Source organism: Pseudochaenichthys georgianus, chromosome 21 (assembly GCF_902827115.2).
Source record: "Pseudochaenichthys georgianus chromosome 21, fPseGeo1.2, whole genome shotgun sequence".
NCBI lineage: Eukaryota > Metazoa > Chordata > Actinopteri > Perciformes > Channichthyidae > Pseudochaenichthys > Pseudochaenichthys georgianus.
The window spans coordinates 2,020,557-2,039,723 of record NC_047523.1 but is presented as its reverse complement, the minus strand read 5'-3'; the positions used below and the strand labels follow the sequence as shown (position 1 = coordinate 2,039,723).

Here is a 19,167-nt window from a genome sequence, read left to right as displayed (position 1 = left end):
GTTATGACTCATACTACCTCGGTCTGTGCGTACATCTGAACAGATTAGCAGCCACTCTGCATGCAGATTAGGCCAACACATCCTCACTCCCAGGTCGGCCTATGTTGACGTTATGTAAAGTCCCCTGTGTCGGCTTTTTCCAACGCAGGGGGGGGGCCTTAGCGTCCATTTCAACGCAAGGGGGGGGCCCTTAGCGTCCATTTTCAGCTTTCCGGGATGTCCATATGCTTCTATGGACGCTCATGGAAGCACGGCATTCGTTTGTGTCGACTGCCCTTAAAGGCAATGTGAGCGTCCATTCTCATTGGATAACGGAGAATTTTACACCCGGAAGTAAGTATTCCCCTTACTGACGATTGATTTTACAGTGATATCTGCACTACTCATCGACTAAAAAACACCAGATTATCCTTGTTAATTACACAACATTGATTGGTTTAAATTGTGTGCAATGCTTTTGTATTTTCCCCCTTCGATCCGGAGAAACAAATATTTTTTCGGAGTAAAGGATGGCAGAAGACACTACACTACCCAGAATCCCCAGCTATCGTTTGGACTACACCATGTGCTCTGTTTGACAAACCCCGTGATAGTCCTCAAGCTCTGTGATTGGAGAGTGTGCTCCGAGGGTTACCGAGCCTCGAACAGCACTTGAAATGGGATGGAACCACGGCAGACTGTCCAAAACTGGATTTGAATGGGTCCACCGCGTCCCCGTCCCCAGAACTACACATGCTGGCTATTGTGTGTTTTGCAGGAATAAAGTATTATTTTATTTAAAAAAAAATGTTTTCGGTCTGTTTCCGGTATTTGTTAATGACGATGTGCTGTGAGATGTGAGACTGGAATTGCAGAGGGGGAAATAACGTAGGCTATCTTTAGATGCAGATTTTGTTAAACTAATATGTTTGCGCTGTGGACCAACACTATACATTGACGGGGGAAGGGGTAGCAATAAAGATAAACACCATTAAACAGTTACACAACATAACAGAAATAATATCGATAGCAGCGTCCCTAGCAACCACCTTGGTAACAATGAAAACGTATGGACGCAATTTCCTGAAGTAATCTTCGTAATAACTAGCAAACTAAAGATCATGTATATCCACTGCACACATAATCTGAAATAACAACTCATATTCTCGCATCAATGACATCAAAACGCATTTTAATGCCACTAACTTTAAAATAGGCATTTTCCATCCACCGAGAATAAAACATGTTTTTTTTTTCTGCAGGGAGAAATTTGAAGATCACGTCAAACAGAGCACATGGTGTAGTCCAAACGATAGCTGGGGATTCTGGGTAGTGTAGTGTCTTCTGCCATCCTTTACTCCGAAAAATATTTGTTTCTCCGAATCGAAGGGGGAAAATACAAAAGCATTGCACACAATTTAAACCAATCAATGTTGTGTAATTAACAAGGATAATCTGGTGTTTTTTAGTCGATGAGTAGTGCAGATATCACTGTAAAATCAATCGTCAGTAAGGGGAATACTTACTTCCGGGTGTACAATTCTCCGTTATCCAATGAGAATGGACGCTCACATTGCCTTTAAGGGCAGTCGACACAAACGAATGCCGTGCTTCCATGAGCGTCCATAGAAGCATATGGACATCCCGGAAAGCTGAAAATGGACGCTAAGGCCCCCCCCCCCCCTTGCGTTGGAAAAAGCCGACACAGGGGACTTGACATAACGTCAACATAGGCCGACCTGGGAGTGAGGATGTGTTGATTTGCCAGCTATTGGCTCTCCAATCACGAATATCCTCCTGTGCATATGGCTTCAATTAAACATCATCTTGAAGTGTGTTTTCCCTTTAAAACCTCACTCCGACCTGCTTTGGTTTCACATCCATATATATCCATTATTATTGCCTAATGATTCAGATCCATGCCTCCTTGCTGCATGATGTGCCTCCTCGCTGCATGATGTGCCTCCTCGCTGCATGATGTGCCTCCTCGCCCCAGTTCATTCCTGACCTGTACTCTGGCGTAATTCGCCTTCATGATATTAACGGTTAATCACATGCATCACACACTGCGGATATATATTGACAAGCTGCCTTATTTAAACTATAATAATATACAATACAAAAGTAAACATTTCCAAACATGTTGCCAGCGCCGGATGCTTCTTGAAGATTCAGCTCATGACTTGTGATAAGAATAGCTGTTTGACGCACAGAAGGCGAACATCATGGGGAGAGTCGTCAGCAGAGGCTCATCAGTAAACACAAGTGTCCTATTTGCTCCAAACAGGAAATGACAAACACATTCAGATTCCACTCTGGAGGATGACATGCTGGGACTTGTGGCTTTTGTCTTGGTTTGGTGGAAAATAAAGAGAAACCCAAATCTCCTCAACGGCAAGAGTCAGATTAGAATGGCACTGATCAGCAGGTGTGTTTTAGAGCATGACACAATGTTCTCCACAGTGGTAATAAAACACTCCGAGCAATGTCTGATAAGCCTTCTGAAGACACAGTGTTAGCTGACAGATGATAACATCAGCAATGAACAATTGGCTAGAAAAACATATTTAGCTTTTTCTGTGTGAAATCAAAGACCTATTGATTAAACAATAACTAAGAATTTGAGAGGTAAATCTGCCACCATTACATTCAACTGCAACATGCATCAATGGGATGCTTGACAGGGTTAGCAATGATAACAGAGGGGGCGGGGCTAACACATTAATATGACATAAAACAAAGAAGCGTGAGGATGCCTGTTTTTGGCAATTATTTATTTTCACATTCTGATCCGGTGCTGCTCTTTCCAGAACTCAGCAATCCCTTGTGACAGCGCTAACTCTGCCAGGCCCTGCACTCGTGGGGGGTAAACCCCACCAGCGCTGTGTTCTTTGTTACCCAATCCCTGCCTCCCTGCCAGCTCTGCCACTCTTGCAGTGATCAGAGAAGCTGGAGCATGGCAGTAGGGCTGGCCCTGGATGCTGAAACTCGGCCATGGTTCTCCTGCAGTCATGTTGCTAGGGTAGCACCCTTTCACGCTTTCCACATTACATGCGATTTCCACAGCGCCATCATGTGGCAGCGCCAGCACCTGCACCCCCGGTAGCCCCCCGGGGGTCGACTCCCTGATGGCTGTGGCGATGCTGCGTCCTAAGGCCAAGTCCTGGGTGTCAATAGTGACGTTGCAGTTAATAACATATGGGCTGGCTCCAACACCTGCAGGATCACAGAAACAAGATAACATTTTCATACTGAATAATGTTCCAAGTTAACCTTTTGCCTCATTTCCACAGCATGGTGTTGGATCGACTCACATACGTTTGGTACCAGGTTCTTTAACCCAGTCTCACAAAAAAAAGTGAAATAGCTACGTTGGTCCACAGGGCAAGACGTAATATCTTCACATATAACCGTCTCAAAACGTGACACTGATACCATTTTTTTCCCATTCATTTCTAATGACAAGGTCCATGTCACGTGATCGCGAACTTTCCCAGCGTGAGAAAAAAAAACATGGCGGTCACCCGACTTATTTTTTGTGGAAAATCCTAAATCGTAGGATAGTTTGGCCATTAAAATGCTTTTTGATTCCATTTCTAGCGAGAAGTGTATATTGTACTTTTAAAATCTACGTCCAGTGGATGTGTAGGATCTATAGTTTGATAGATATTACGAAGATTATTTGAGGTCTCGCCAGGAGAACGTGAATATACTACGTATTTTAATTATAGGGCGGGTGGTGGGCGAAGTCCATAGGGGACTTGGCTTGGGAACTGAAAGGTCACCGGTTCAAGTCCCCGAAAGACCAAGTGCTGCCGAGGTGTCCCTGACCAAGGCACCATTTCCTACACTGCTGCCTGGGCACCGTACACTCCTCCGAACACTATAAAACCCCAGTGTCAGTAGCCTCTGAATTTCTATCCACCAGGGCCTGCAATACATTTGCCTCCTGACGAAAATCAGATAAGCATGCAGTGCCTCTGTATCAGGTACAGCAAATGTGTTGTCCCTGTGTCCACTTCAAACATCATGACATTCCATCTGATAAATGATAAAGACCTGGAGGACCTGGGTCTCTGAGCGGGGAAAGGACAGAATTATTTTTGTATTACACTCACTTGAGCGCGCCCATCCGCTGGCTCCTCTACTGAAGTTTACAGCGGGAGTGGCGAGTGTGCTCACAATAGCGCTGCTTTTGAAACGCTGCGTGACCGAGGCTATCGATCAAAAGAGCCCCTCCGTAGACACGGGGGCTCCCATGAGATCATCACGGTCACTTTTTGGAGAATGCCGGGAGTCCCAGCCAGCCATGGCGTGATCCCACTGTGGCCAGGGACATCACCTGGCCAGCAGCGGCTGCCACACCATGAATCAGGTATTCATTGGCCGATGCTGCAGTCCAAATAATCGCTCTGATCCGGTGAGGTGGGGCATCTTGCGGAGGAATAATCAGTGAGACGCCCAACACACCCGTGTCATTTGCAGCCGCGGCCATCCGCTCCCAAGCCGGAATATTCTATCAAAACATTCAGTGTTTTCCCTGTCATGCGGCAGCGGGGGCAGAGGTTCTCCGCCCAGCCTGTTGCCTGTGCCACTGTGCCAGGCTCTCATCGAGGGGGGAACGCCGGGATATGAGGTCTTATATGAGAATACCTACCATTCCTGCCACCGGAGCTCCTCGTTTCAGTGGATAACCCAGATATCAGGCAAACCCCTGGCGGAGGCGGCTGGCGGAGGCGGCAGTGGTGGGGGAACAAAGTCATCTTCTTCCTCCTCAGCAAACGGAGCCATAACGCGCACGACTGGGATGGCGATCGTTGGTGGCGTCGCCTTGGCCATATCCTGGTCTCCCGCGTCCCCCACCTCGAGCTCGTCTTTGGTGTGGTCTGGTCTCAGGCACTAAAAACAGAGCTGGTGGGGATCGGCGCCCGCTATTAAGCCAGGCATGAGGACATGCACGGGTGTCCTGCAGGGGCGACTCCATTTGCTTGCCTGGAGGTAAGATACTTTTTACTTGTTTTTTTCGAAGGCTTTTCTGGTCAGGTGTTGTCTCGCTCGCTGAAGAGAAAAGGATGACAGTCACGAGGCGTAGCCGCCGTATATACTGTGAGCCTGCGCGCACATTCAGGAAGGCTCGCCGTGGTTGGCCGGCTACGTTTATACAACTTCAGTGTGTGAACGCTCGCGTATCATTGATGAGAGTAGTACCCATAGAGTCCAGTAGAGGACGGAGCCTGTGTGAGACAATATTTCCAGTCTCTGTGTTTTCATAGTAAAACCGGAAGTATTCCCCTGACTGTCAAATGATTTTACAGTGATATCTGCATTACTCATCAACTAAAACGTGTTACTTACACAACATTAATTGGTTTAAATTGTGTACAATGGTTTTGTGTTTTTCCCTATGCTGAGAGACACATTTCTTTTTCAGAGATTTGGATAGCTGAAAAAATGTAACTACCCATAATCCTGAGCTATCGTTGAAGCGCTCTGATTGGATGTTCTAGCCGCAATGCACGTTGGGATATGGTGTTTATGCGATAAGAAATCCGGGAAAAAAAATTACAAAAAAGAAGAAAATAATACTTTATTCCACGTGTGCTTCCTCTTCTCTTTAGAAGTCATCACATAACGGCATTGTAATACACGGTTCGGCTGCATTAAATATTACACATCTGCCGTAGTTCTTTATTTATAGAGCCCTGATGAGAAGACTTCTAGACAAACTGGAAGAACTGCCAACGAAACTGAATACGTGACGTGGATCAGAAATATATCAGCAATTAAACAACATCTTCAATTTATCTTCACACAATACGTCTCCTTGCAGTATCAACACTAATTTGGCTGACTTTTATATTTGATCCAATTAGTAGATAGGCTATATTTACACCATAACGGTGCACAGCTGATAGAATGGGACTTGTCGTTTTTATTTGAATTAAAGAAATTAAATGAGTTGAGAGTATAGTCAGGGGTTTAGGTGATGAAAGACACATCTATGGAATCAGAATTTCAATAGCTGACCATGTCGGATTTCTTATCGCATAAACACCATATCCCAGCGTGCATTGCGGCTAAAACATCCTATCACCGAGCTTCAACGATAGCTGAGCATTATGGGTAGTTAGATGTTTTCGGCTATCCACATCTCTGAAAAATAAATGTGTCTCTCCGAATCGAAAGGGAAAAACACAAAACCATTGTACACAATTTAAACCAACTAATGTCGTGTAAGTAACACGTTTTAGTTTTAGAGTAATGCAGATATAACAGTAAAATAATTTGACAATCAGGGGAATACTTCCGGTTTTACTATAAAAACGCAGAGACCGGAAATACTGTTTTCATCCTGTGAGAGTTGACGATAACTTGACATGGCGTCAGTAGCGTGGGGTAAAAATTTGAGAAAGCCAATAATCTATGTCGGTTTTTTTTGGGGGGGGGGGGGTAATAACGTAACCAGATGAGTTGTTACAGCGCCCGGTATCATTTTACACACATTTGTATCATACAGATGCAGGACTTGCGCACGCCTGTATAACCTACAGGTCCGCACGCATTAATTTATGCAGCCAACTCCCCAACCAAGTGCATAACCAGCCGCTCAATGCGCAGTGCAGATTCGGTAATGAATAAAATATAAGCATTCATTTACAAACTAAATCAGGAAACTTTTAAAGTTTTACGTTCACCTCAAAGTATCAGTAGGCTACGTGTATGAAACACATGACTTCAAAAACAGTTATGTGCAGAAACATTGCATGCGATAGTCCACCTTCTCTTCCCTCGTCTCTGTAATTAGCTCAGTCTTTAGTCCAAAAATAACAAAGTAGTGTTTTACTAAATACTCTAAATCTCCACCCTCCATAACTGCACTAATGTTGCTAATTACTAACGCCGGTGATGACAGTATGAAGTTGATGCGATTTGATTGGAGTGAAGCCAGAGGGCGGCTGGCTTCCCTTGGCATGGCCCTGACTAGTCACAGGCTGGCAGGGGCATGACGGTAGCCTCATCTGATTGGTCAATCCATCAATTTTTTGAGGGAAGCCAATTTTGGCTGGCCTCCTCTCGCAACAGTGAGTGCAATATGTTTCACCATAACATCTAGTTTGTTTCACCATAACATCTAGTGGCAAACAAATCTAGTTTGATGGATGCTGTCAAAACTCAACTATATACAATAATGTGTGTGTGTGTGTGTGTGTGTGTGTGTGTGTGTGTGTTTATTTATCACGGGCACATAGTATCTGTCCCCGGCTGTTTGAAGAGCAAGCATGGGAAACAAAAGACAGTGTTTACCTGTTTGCATCCAGCTAGTCACACACACAGTTACAATCACACTCCCTGTAATTGACATAATTAATAGATAGTTTAGCTTCTCACCATCATTTGCTGTGGCCCACTGGTGTTAACGATCGTAACTGAAAGGCTGCCTGTCAAACGTAAACATTCAGCCACGTGACTCGCAAACTCTCACGAGAGTTTTACACAAGACGGATCCTTTCTAGCCATAACCAACTCACAGACTGCATCGGGCGCTGACATTTCCGCCCTTTGAGCATCAGATCTGACGACGCTGATTGGCTGGAATTATGTTTTGGCGGCATAGTTTACAGATAGCAACAGTCAGCTGCTAGTGGCTGCTGCTGGGGCTGAGTGAGGGCTCCTTTCTTAGCGCCCAGACGAGAGAGGGTAATGATACACGCTGCGGCCAGGCAGGAAACATGTGACTTATCAGTAACTTTAGACATCGTAACACAATTTTAAACGATATTTTATTTTAGATTATACATTTTACTGATACCAATTATATAATATTAACCTTGTTCATTAAAAAAAATATATAAATTTTTTTAAATATATTTTAAATTTTTAATTACATTTTAATGACAATCAAACATGTGGGAAGAGGGAGGGCAGCGCCCCTAGAGCCGTCTTGAGAGGGTTATTTGTGAACATAGTACGTCTTATCCTGTGGCCCAACGTAGCTATTTCACGTTTTTTTATGAGACTGGGTTGAGTTCTTAGCCCTTCTTCCACCTTGTGACTTTGGTAGAGATTATAACCTTACTGAGGTGTGTATCACCTTCAACCAGAGGTGTGGACTCGAGCCACATGACTTGGACTCGAATCAGACTCGAGTCACCAATATGATGACTTTGGACTCGACTTGACAAAATCACAAAACACTTGCGACTCGACTTGGACTTGAACACCAATGACTCGGGACTTGACTTGGACTTGAGCCTTCTGACTTGAGGTGACTTGATCATTTAATTCAGAGGGAGGTCTCCAACACGCCGATCGCGAGATGCCGCTAGAAGAGCAGACTCCCGTTGGGGAGAGCAGAATCTTCAGCCGCTTCTCTTGCTGAGAATCCATGCAGGCAGGGGCGGGACTTTATTTAGCTGGGCCACCATGCGGCCAATCATATGCGAGGACACACTAGGATCATACCATTATGTGAAAGAAGGGTGGGGGGCAGACGCTCCAAAGACAGCAGGTGTAGTGGTACAGGCCAGCTACACAGAGAGACAGGGAGACGGGGGGCCGGATTTAAATGCAAGCGCGTCGGAAAAAGGTTTTTTTGGTAAGCACTCAGGATTTACTGTCAGAGGTGGGAGAAGTTCAGATCTTGTACTTGAGTAAAAGTACCAGAGTGTAGGAATACTCGGTTACAATAAAAAGTCCTGCATTCAAAATGTTACAAGTGAAAGTAGAAAAGTATTAGCATCAAAATATAGTTAAAGTACCACCTGCAGAGGGACCGAGATGCAGGTGTTCTTTTCCCCATAGAGCCCGCCTCGCTGCACATTATCATAAAGATAGATGTTGTACACAGTGGAAATAAACATTCTGGTTTCCTCAACATCAGGGATCTTATACATTAAACTCCTTCTGAATCAAAGAGCAGAGAGAAAATGGATTATTAAATGATTAATGTGACTAATAAAGAGCGGTTTGATTATTAAGTATTATTCTGTTGATCGATGTCAATACATTTGTTGAAAAGCACATAAGGACTTGTTTAAGACTCGTTTTGTCAAAGTTTAGGACTTGGACTTGACTTGAACTTGCCCATCCTAACTTGAGACTTGACTCGGACTTGAGCGCAAAGCAGTGGCGTAGCCAGGAATTATTGTGTGGGTGGGCCTGGAGAAATGTAGGTGGGCCAGGGGGAGACATATTAAGCGTGGGGTCTGAGCTGAAACTTCATTAATGATTTTTTAATGCACTAATAGAACATAAGCATAAATTAGCAGTGAAAACAAAAAACATAGGCACGGCGGCCTCAGAATGTGTGTAAAACTGACATCCACATAGGGATGGGTATCGTTAAGGCTTTAACAGTACTATTACTTTTATCGATAGCACTTATGCTTATGCTCCAGATTCAGTACCAACCACATCATAAAGTACGCGGACGATACAGCAGTGGTGGGACTCATCAGGGACAACGAGGAACAGGCCTACAGGGAGGAGGTGAAACATCTGACAGGCTGGTGTAACACCGACAACCTGATCCTGAATGTCGATAAAACAAAAGAGATCATTGTCGACTTCAGGAACAAAAGGCACCGTCACCCACCACTCCACATCAACGGCACAGCAGTGAAGACTACAGCCAGCACCAAGTTCCTGGTGCATATCACAAGCAGTCTGACCTGGTCCACTCACACTACATCACTATTTAAGAAGGCACAGCAGCGCCTACACTTCCTGCGCAGCTCCCCCCTCCCATCCTCACCACGTTCTACAGAGGAACCATAGAGAGCGTGCTGACCAGCGGCATCTCCATCTGGTCGAGAGACTGCAACGCCAAAGACTGGAAGTATCTGCAGAGAGTGGTCAGGACAGCAGAGAAGATCATCGGAGTTTCTCTCCCTCCCATCAGAGACACCACTCAGAAACGCTGCCTGACAAAATCCCAGAACATTTTTAAAGACCCCACTCATCCTCACCATGCTCTGTTCTCCCTGCTGCCCTCCGGCAAGAGGTTCCGCAGCATTAAGAGCAGAACAGCCAGATTCTGAAATAGCTTTTCCCCCCAAGCCATCAGACTGCTGAACAGCAAGCAGACCAGTAACATAAAGATTACATTACGCTGTATAAAGGGCACATATTTGTTATATAGTATGTATATTTTATTTATATGTATAGTAAGTCTTTATATTTTAAATGCACACTTAAACTTTAATTTTATCAGCACCACGTCACTATTATCTATTTATATGTACAATTTTAGCAAGTTTTTATATTGTCCTGTTCCTGTAAGCCAGTACAACGACATGTCGTTTTAATAGTACACTCTGTGTCTTGTTGAAATGACAATAAAGTATGTCTATGTCTTATCGATCCGGTCCTTTAACATTACTTTTATCGGTTATTTTGGAGAAAAAAATAAGGTAAACTAACTAAACAAATTGTGAACAAAACTAACATTGCTTTTTATTTAAATTAAATACATAATATTTCACATCAAAAGAAACAACAATGTTTTAACAAATCGTATTAAATAATGTGATGACAGAACTGTAAACAGAATAGCTGAAACTTTAACAAAATAAATAACTCAGTTTCCTCTAATCATTAACCCATGTTTGTATAATGTAGTTAACTCTGTGTGTTGCTGCTAGCATACAGAACACCTGACGTGGAAACGTTACTCGTGGATGGAGCTACAGAGCTGCTAGAAAGACAGTGGAACCCGGTGCATTCCTCCGTCTGGATGTGGAGCACTTTTGATAAATGTTTAGACACATTGCTCGTGTTACCGCCCTTAAATGCTAAACTCTTATTCCACTTTTGGTAACGAGTATTGTCCCCATCGACATGGCTATAGTTTAACCACACTTCGGAGCGCGTTCTCTCCGCCATCTCCTCCGTGTGTGTGTGTGTGTGTGTGTGTGTGTGTGTGTGTGTGTGTGTTGCTGCATGTAGCAGCTGCGTGTGTGTAAACTGCTCCGCCCCCTCGCACACAGACGGGGGATAGATCTCTTAAACAGAGTTGGCGACACTTAAACTGCAATGTAATGTTTGTGTAGCGATAATACATACAACATATATCGAGGGCACAGGTTGTTTATCCTTGACAGTCGCACAGTGGGCACACACTGAGTGTTTTCATATTCAGCAAATGTGTACACGCTAAACTGCAGACCTCAAGAAGAAATAATACTTTCATTCACTCACGGCAAAAGTTACTTTACTTACTATAAAAACTCACGGTAAAAAAATGCACTCCCTATTCCATTGTCATGAAGGTGGAATCTAACTATATCCAGAATAAGTTTTATTGGATCCAGGCTAGAAACATGTTTATTTCTGCTGTAAGTTGGGCATTTTAACATGGGGGTCTATGGGAATTGCTCCTTTTTGCATCCATCCCCTGTCGGCCACTAGATGAACTGCAGTTTGTGGCACTTCCTTCTGGGCTTCCCGGTTCTGCGCTATGAAGCGCTGATTGGCTGTGGGTGGGCCAGACGTGCATGTGGGTGGGCCCAGGCCCACCCGGGCCCACCCACAGCTACGCCGCTGGCGCAAAGACTTGAGACTTGACTCGGACTTGCAAAACAATGACTTGGTCCCACTTCTGCCTTCCATGCATCATTAGATGAATCCTTTTAACAGCAACCAAACCATGGAGTACCTGCACTAAATTGTACAGCATACTTGTGCAGACATTTAAAAAAAATCTGCAAATAAAAGAATATTACAGATTTTGGCATTAGCTGGTGGATTAAATAATGCCGGGTGCGTGAGAATTCCCTGCGACCCCCGGTGGTCTGCTATGTTTACACATGCCACAGCTCTCAGGTGTGCTGGACCCAGACCTTAGTCCTGTGCTACTTTACTGCTCAGGTTTTCGGTTCGCACAGAGATTTCGAGTGGCTGATTAACTCATATTTTTGTGTTTGGATGGATTTCATGAACACTATGCATCATTTTTGACCAAAACATTTAAATACATTTTAAAAAGTGGATTTGAGTAGAGCCAAGCGTAGCAAGTAGAGTTGAGTAGAGCCGTACATGCAGTAGAAATCCATCTCTACTTTCCCTTCAGTAAGTGTCCTGAAAATCAGCATGAAATCAGCATTTAACCTATACTTTTTCAAAAAAACAACAACAGATGAATTAGGAATTAATTATAAATGGAAGAGATTAAGTCCTTATCCAGTGATGATCAACCTTGACTTAAAATAATTTACTTTATACTGCTCTGTTGCATTATAGTCTACTGAGGCAGCAGTTCGTGGAGAAATTGGGATTTATGTAAGTCATATAAAGGAGTTCTCTCTCTAACCCGTAAACTAGTTGAAGCTCTGTTTTCCCCTAAATGTCCCGTCTGTTTCCGGTGACTTTATTTACGGCTAAAAAGCTAAAAAGCCCAAGATTATAGAATTAAACAAATAAATAAAAACAAGGATAATTGTGTGTTATTGAGAAAAGAATAACAAATTAGAAGGAAAAAAAAGATTTTCAAAAATGCAGATTTCAGTATTCTGAGGCTCTAAGCCATTTATTTTCCTCACAGACGGGAAAAAAAGTCCGACATTATACGATTTAAAATAAAAACAAATAAATAAAAAGATAAAACCCTGGCATGTAATTTACGTTAGAATAAATAGAATGGTTTTGAATAATAGATGAGAGTAAAATCTACTTCACTTTACAGCCCCGCCCACTTTAGGTGAAACCAATGCTGTCATTTGAACGGCGATCAAGCCTGAAGCCTCAGAGATCTTCTGTTGCTGTCCTTTCTTCTTAGAGGAAGTACAGAAACACGTAACTCTGGATTGTTTTAATGTTTGAGGTGCAACAAACGACACAGCAGCTTTTTGGCGGGTTAAAACTATTATGTTCTGCCTCGCCAGGGCCGGACAGGGACAATAAGTCAGGCCGGGAATTATATACCCAGCCAGGCCACTACCAGTTTTTTGTGCCATTTTGCTGGATTTATTTGTCAATATTTACAGCGTTGATGCCCATAGTGATAGCCCTAGTTGAAATCTACTACCCAATAATAAACATATGGGCATGGGTTATTATTTAAAAAAATCTGCAAATCTATTTAGGAACCTATCATGTGAACATATTTTAAGTGGGAGTGGACCTCAAACCCTATAGGGGAGTCCGGGGGCATGCTCACCTGGTATGATTTTTTTTTTTTAATGTTGGACTTAAATCCATCAATCTGGTGCACTTTGAGGGGGAAATAAAGAGACTACACCCATATGAAACAGAACTGTATACATTTAAATAATCATAAAATCATAAGAACATGGCCATAACCAATAACATACCATATCCAATATGAAAAAACATTGAAACTTATATATTTATTTGTTTTTGGTTCATTTATAGTTGTGAGCGTGTCTGTGCTCCTGAATCAGCCTCTCCTGTCTCCCTCCTCTCCCCCAGCTCCTATTTGAGGCAGCAGCAAAGACTAGTTTTAGCTCTCAACAAGTTTTAAAAGTTTATCTTACCTTTTTTCCCCTAGTTAACTTTTTAAAAAAATCCTCAGGCCAGCAGGCCACTTAACAGGCCAGGCCATCGGGAAACCTCCCGGTCCTCCCGATGGCCAGTCCGGGCCTGTGCCTCGCTCATGAGAGTAACAGCTGGCGAAATTACAGCCTTGACTACTGATTTTAATTTAACCATATATCGAGCCTGATTCTCGATTTCAAATGTGTGCTCTAAAATGATATTTATAAATGACTATTATCATTATTATAAGCAAGACAATAAATGGCAAAGATATGTAGAAAATAAACGCATTTAAGATACGTTCTTAACTAACGTAACGTGGGAGAAAATACGTTTCTAGCTAAACGTAATTGAGAATGCAGTTTAGTTCTGTGGGAACGTAATTTTTAGGAGACAGGGTTGACCAGATTGATGCTTTTAACTTCAATATTAATCTTCCCGGGGGAGCATGCCCCCGGACCCCCCTGTTAGGTCCACTCCCCACTTGTAAAAATAGCACTTTACCCCTGCTTACACCTATATGCCGTGAACCGATTATCGAGCTTCCATTGTAACAGTCGCGGGTGTACTGTGTGTGTGTGTGTGTGTGTGTGTGTGTGTGTGTGTGTGTGTGTGTGTGTGTGTGTGTGTGTGTGTGTGTGTGTGTGTGTGTGTGTGTGGGGAGTGTTGCAGTAGAAAATTCAACTGTAGCGATCGTGCATTAATCAGCCATTGGAGTGTTGCATTGTGGAAGACATTCTCTCAAGCAATCGTTTCGCTTCTCATGCACTGATTCACTAGCTGAACAGCCAATCAGAGTGATTTATTTGTCCGACTGCCTGTGGCCGACGCACGGCCGATTCAACATGATAGTAATACTGAATTTTGACGAAAATTTTAAGATCCTGTCCGTCAAAATGATGGGCAGTGAAAAAGTCTAGCGCAACCTCTGCACAACTACTACAGTGCAACAAAACAGGAAGATTAAATGTGGTCTCTTAAACATAAGATCTCTAGCATCTAAAGCCCCTGTCTTCAACTCAAATTCAACGAGGTCCAGTTAGAGAAAATGTCCCCATCCCATGCAAAGGTCCGGAACATCAAAATGTCTAAGTTGCTTTATGAATTAGTGTGATATATATTGAAGTGGCCTGAAGCTTTATCAACGTCTGCATGTAATCAACAACTGACTGCCAATCAAATAAAGAAAGTACAATTAAAAAACAACAATATTTATAGTAAATTAACATTGAACTATACAGATATACAGTAAATACTGTGGATATGTGTAATGTTCCTCTCGGGCTGCATTTACAAATAAAATAGAGAAAATTAATAAAATAGCTTTTGAAAATATGTGCATCTTAAAGTGCTTCATTTTAGATAAATAAAATAAAGTGTAGCAGCAGCTTGAGTTTCCCTTTTTCTCTGTTAACCGTTTCACATCATGACTTAACAGTTTCAGACGATTATAGAACAACATCAGTCTTTACACATCATAACAATTGAACAGTTTTAAAGTTTCTCTTTCTTTCCCTCTTATATTGCAGTCCCTCACTCACTTTTTTTAAATTCAGTGCCAGGAGTTTGTAAATCTGGGCTGACATGGAGTCAGGGCCATTCTCACACACATGCAGGTGCTCATTGGTTACAGTGATGCAAACACAGGTATGCTGAAAAAAGAGAGAACTATTCGAAGCAGAAAAAAAACAGCGTAATATGCCATCTGACAAAGGCCTGTGCTATAATGCTTCAATTAACTGTTCTTTATCATATACTCAGATCAATAGGAGACAGAGGTGTTAAGTTATAAATCAAGGGTTTTTATTATTATTTACAGCAGGGGTGGGGAACCTTTTTCCTTTACATGTTTACAACATCCTCCGAGGGTCGTACAAATGATTGAACAACCCTAAAATCAAAACTAAAATCACAGCCCATTCATGTCGCCTTTCTTTCATGCTGTGCAAAGAAAAAGCAACCTCTTAATCCAGATATCTTACCATGACTCACGTATGCATGCACGTGCACGGTGTGGCATGACCACCAAAACAGAAAGATATGGACACAAGATGTGTGCAACTGTATTTAGTATCCTATCCTATCCATGATTTAAGTGGGGGGGGGGACCTAACCTCCTCTAGGGGGGTCCGGGGGCATGAAGCATCAATCTGGTGCACTTTGAGAGCAACATGAAGAGATCTATGGATACAAAGTTTCAACACCCATATGAAACAGAACTGTAAGCAGATTTTTCTTTTTGGATATTTTACAAATCACTCCTCTTTTAAACTCTATTCTTGTTGTTTTTAACAACTTTTTTGTTACTGTACATATAGTATTTTATACCTGTTTTTCATTTAGGCTCATTAATAACTATAATGATCATATCAAGGTGTGCCTTAACCTCACTGAGCTAAGGTTATTTGAGCTTCTCAGGAGAGAGCTCTTTTCCACCTGGTTGTAGAAAAGCTCTTTAAATTCGTTAGCATAGCTAGCTAACCAAATGCTAACAACAACAGATCGCCACTGTGCTTACAACTAAAGACACAGCCACGCAAACACTGCGGCATGTGTAGCTACGGCTCCTTATATGGGGGTTATTCCCTATCTTTATTCAAGAGCGTGGTATTTAAATTTGAGAGCATACTTTATGTATTTATTTCCCTCAAACTCTGTCCTCGCACTCAAATAGTGCCCTCGCACTCAAATAGTGCCTGCTTGCACTTAGATTTGCTCTGCTTGTGCTCAAACTGTACGCTTGCACTCAGATATATTGCTGCTCAGAATTATTCTGTGCGCGCTCGAAACTTTTTCTGCTCTCAGAATTATTCTGTGCGTGCTCGAAACTTTTGTGCAACAATCCTGTCAAAATCCCTCAACCAATAGGAGGCCAGGTGTCCTTGCGGGTGCGTTTGCTTTACTTATTACAGCGTCCCGTCAGGGCCGTTACTCTTTGGTTTATAAACTCCCGCCCTCCACGGCTTTATAACATAACATGTACATCACTTCGCTGTACAACTTTTTTTTGGGGGGGAGGGGGGGGGGGGTGTAAGCACAGTTAGTACATGTTTATAAAACGGACAATTCAAATCAAGCAATCTGATGTTTCATAGTCGTGATATAATGAGCGTATATCCCGGGTATAATTGTAGTTACTTTTCACAAGTCAGTATCCCTCCGCGTCTGAGAACCGTTACAACCATATGGTTACAACTGTTACATTACGTCCGTCACGAAACTAACTAACTAACAAAGCTTAAAATGGAAACATTTAAGGTTAACTTCGACCTCCGGGGTGGCCTTACTATGGAGGAGTGGATTGAGAAGTGCCTATCTCCAGAAAAAAAAGCACCTAAACGACGAGAATGCTGTCTGTCTATTATGTTCTCTAGCTGTTATTGTTGTTGCATAGCAACCACCTCGCACTATGTTTTGTGCAGAAGGCAACGGAGGGACTATTTTATTTTGAACATCATTATTTAATAATAAAAACTATTTAAATTGGAGTGTGTATTTTTCTTTCACATTGCCAGCCACACGTGGTAACCGTTTTATAAATGCAATAGCTCACTTCAGGCCGTGATATACGAATATCTATCGACACTCCGCTTCGCGTCGGGCCGAACCAAGCCGTAGCACAACAGTGCTGGAGCAGAACAACAGTCTAGAGGAAGAAGTGGGCCGGTCGGAAAATTCACTAGCAATCCCCCCTCCCAGAGCTCTATATATGGCGCTGCCCCCTCCTCCCGTTGACAATTTACTAGCGATAACGAGGGCCGGTCGAGATTCCCGGGCTGATTTTTAGTCCCAGTACGCCACTGAACGTAGCTATTATGTAAGGTGCAGGTATATATATATATATATATACTAACTGTGCTTCCTCCCCCCCCCCCCCAAGAAAAGTTGTAAATCAAACAAGTGAAGTACATGTTATAAAGCCGTGGAGGGCTGGAGTTTATAAACCAAAGAGTAACCGCCCTGACGGGACGCTGTAATAAGTCAAGCGAACGCACGCGCAAGGACACCTGGCCTCCTATTGGTTGAGGGATTTTGACAGGATTGTTGCACAAAAGTTTCGAGCACGCACAGAATAATTCTGAGAGCAGAAAAAGTTTCAAGCGCGCACAGAATAATTCTGAGCAGCAATATATCTGAGTGCAAGCGTACAGTTTGAGCACAAGCAGAGCAAATCTAAGTGCAAGCAGGCACTATTTGAGTGCGAGGGCACTATTTGAGTGCGAGGACAGAGTTTGAGTGAAATAAGTACATAAAGTATGCTCTCAAATTTAAATACCACGCTCTTGAATAAAGATAGGGAATAACCCCCATATCCTTATGGGTACTGCAATATTTGAAGGGCTGGAGCCCTCCGGTGCTCTCTGTCAGCACTCCTTTCAGACAAGACATATACCACGTGAAGACACGTTACACTCGTGTTGTGTTCAAGTAACCTGTCCTTGGCCAGGAAAAACAGGTACTCCCTTGTTTAATTATTTTTGCTGTCTAGATTTCTTCTTTTTTGAAGTGAGAAGTTGTCCGTCAGTCGGACTGACAGACGGACTCCCCACCCCCAAAACGAAAACTCTTCGGTTCTCCACGAATTACCAGTGTTGTGCTCGTTACTGAAAACCAGTAACTAGTTACCATTACTAGTTACTTCATTTCAAAAGTAACTCAGTTACTTTACTGATTACTTACACCAAAAAGTAATGCGTTACTGTGAAAAGTAACGTTTTAGTTACTTAAAAAAAGGGCTCCCATTATATTAATGCCCTTATAGCCTTCATTTCAGTACTGTTATTGCATTGGAGAATAATACAATCTGTTGATCAACTTGACATGCATTATATGCAATCTGGATAGCATCGATATTAGCTGGCTTTACATTTTTGTATATTCTTTCTCCAGGTAGTTGGAAAAAGTGTTCCGTTTCATATGCCGTGTGCCGCCCGGACATGCTATCATGCTAACTAGCTCCCTGAAAGCGGGGTTGCGGTCGGATGATCCAACAATCAGCTCCTAACGTCTAACCCTATCGTCTATTCCTTGACCTCTGAGTGAAACGTCACGGGGTTAAGGGATAGTGGATAGGAGAATTCAAAAGGACTTAGGAGAAGAGACTGCGTTACTTTAGAAAATCCGAATGCACTTTCACTATCCGACGTGTTTATGATGCGCCAGTGGACGTCATTGTGTGCGTCTGCTGCTGTGGGGGAACTATGGAAACCACAGTTTTCTATACAGCGGACTACAACATGGATTTTTAATAAGAACGAGGGACTGCTGTAAACTCATCGAGAGACTCTGCTCCGTGCTCTGATGCTGCTGCTTTGCTTTATGAACGTGGACAAAGAGAAACAGATTCTTCATGACCAAAGTTGGAATTGAAATAAAAAAGGAAAGTGAAACTTATGCTCGTCACCCTCTCCCTCCGGTCCACATTAATACAAATGATCCCAATACGTATGATTGTATGAACTAAAGATCTTAAAATCAATACAAATGTATTTATTATAAACGTTAGTCCTTAACATCTATCACTGTGTATATCACCATTCAAACATCTTTTAAAAGTTGAACAAACCCCACACAGCTCAGTAAAGACTGAAATGTTGACTTTATTTGATCATTTCAGTGAAAACTAACGTTCATATTTCTCTTTTTGATTATAATTATAATGAACGTTCAAAACAAAGCACTTTGGCAACTTAC

General features: G+C 42.6%; 1 protein-coding gene across 1 annotated transcript in view; it reads right to left on the bottom strand.

Moving 5' to 3' along the window:
* Nucleotides 1–2,674: 2,674 nt before the first annotated feature.
* ftcdnl1 (formiminotransferase cyclodeaminase N-terminal like 1) overlaps nt 2,675–19,167 on the bottom strand; it is a 47,272-nt gene continuing 30,779 nt past the window's right edge. Inside the window, 3 exon segments of the mRNA XM_034110221.2 lie at nt 2,675–2,829; nt 2,832–2,877; nt 2,879–3,195. Of these exon segments, the coding sequence (XP_033966112.2) occupies nt 2,759–2,829; nt 2,832–2,877; nt 2,879–3,195 (434 nt within the window). The 3' untranslated portion in view covers nt 2,675–2,758.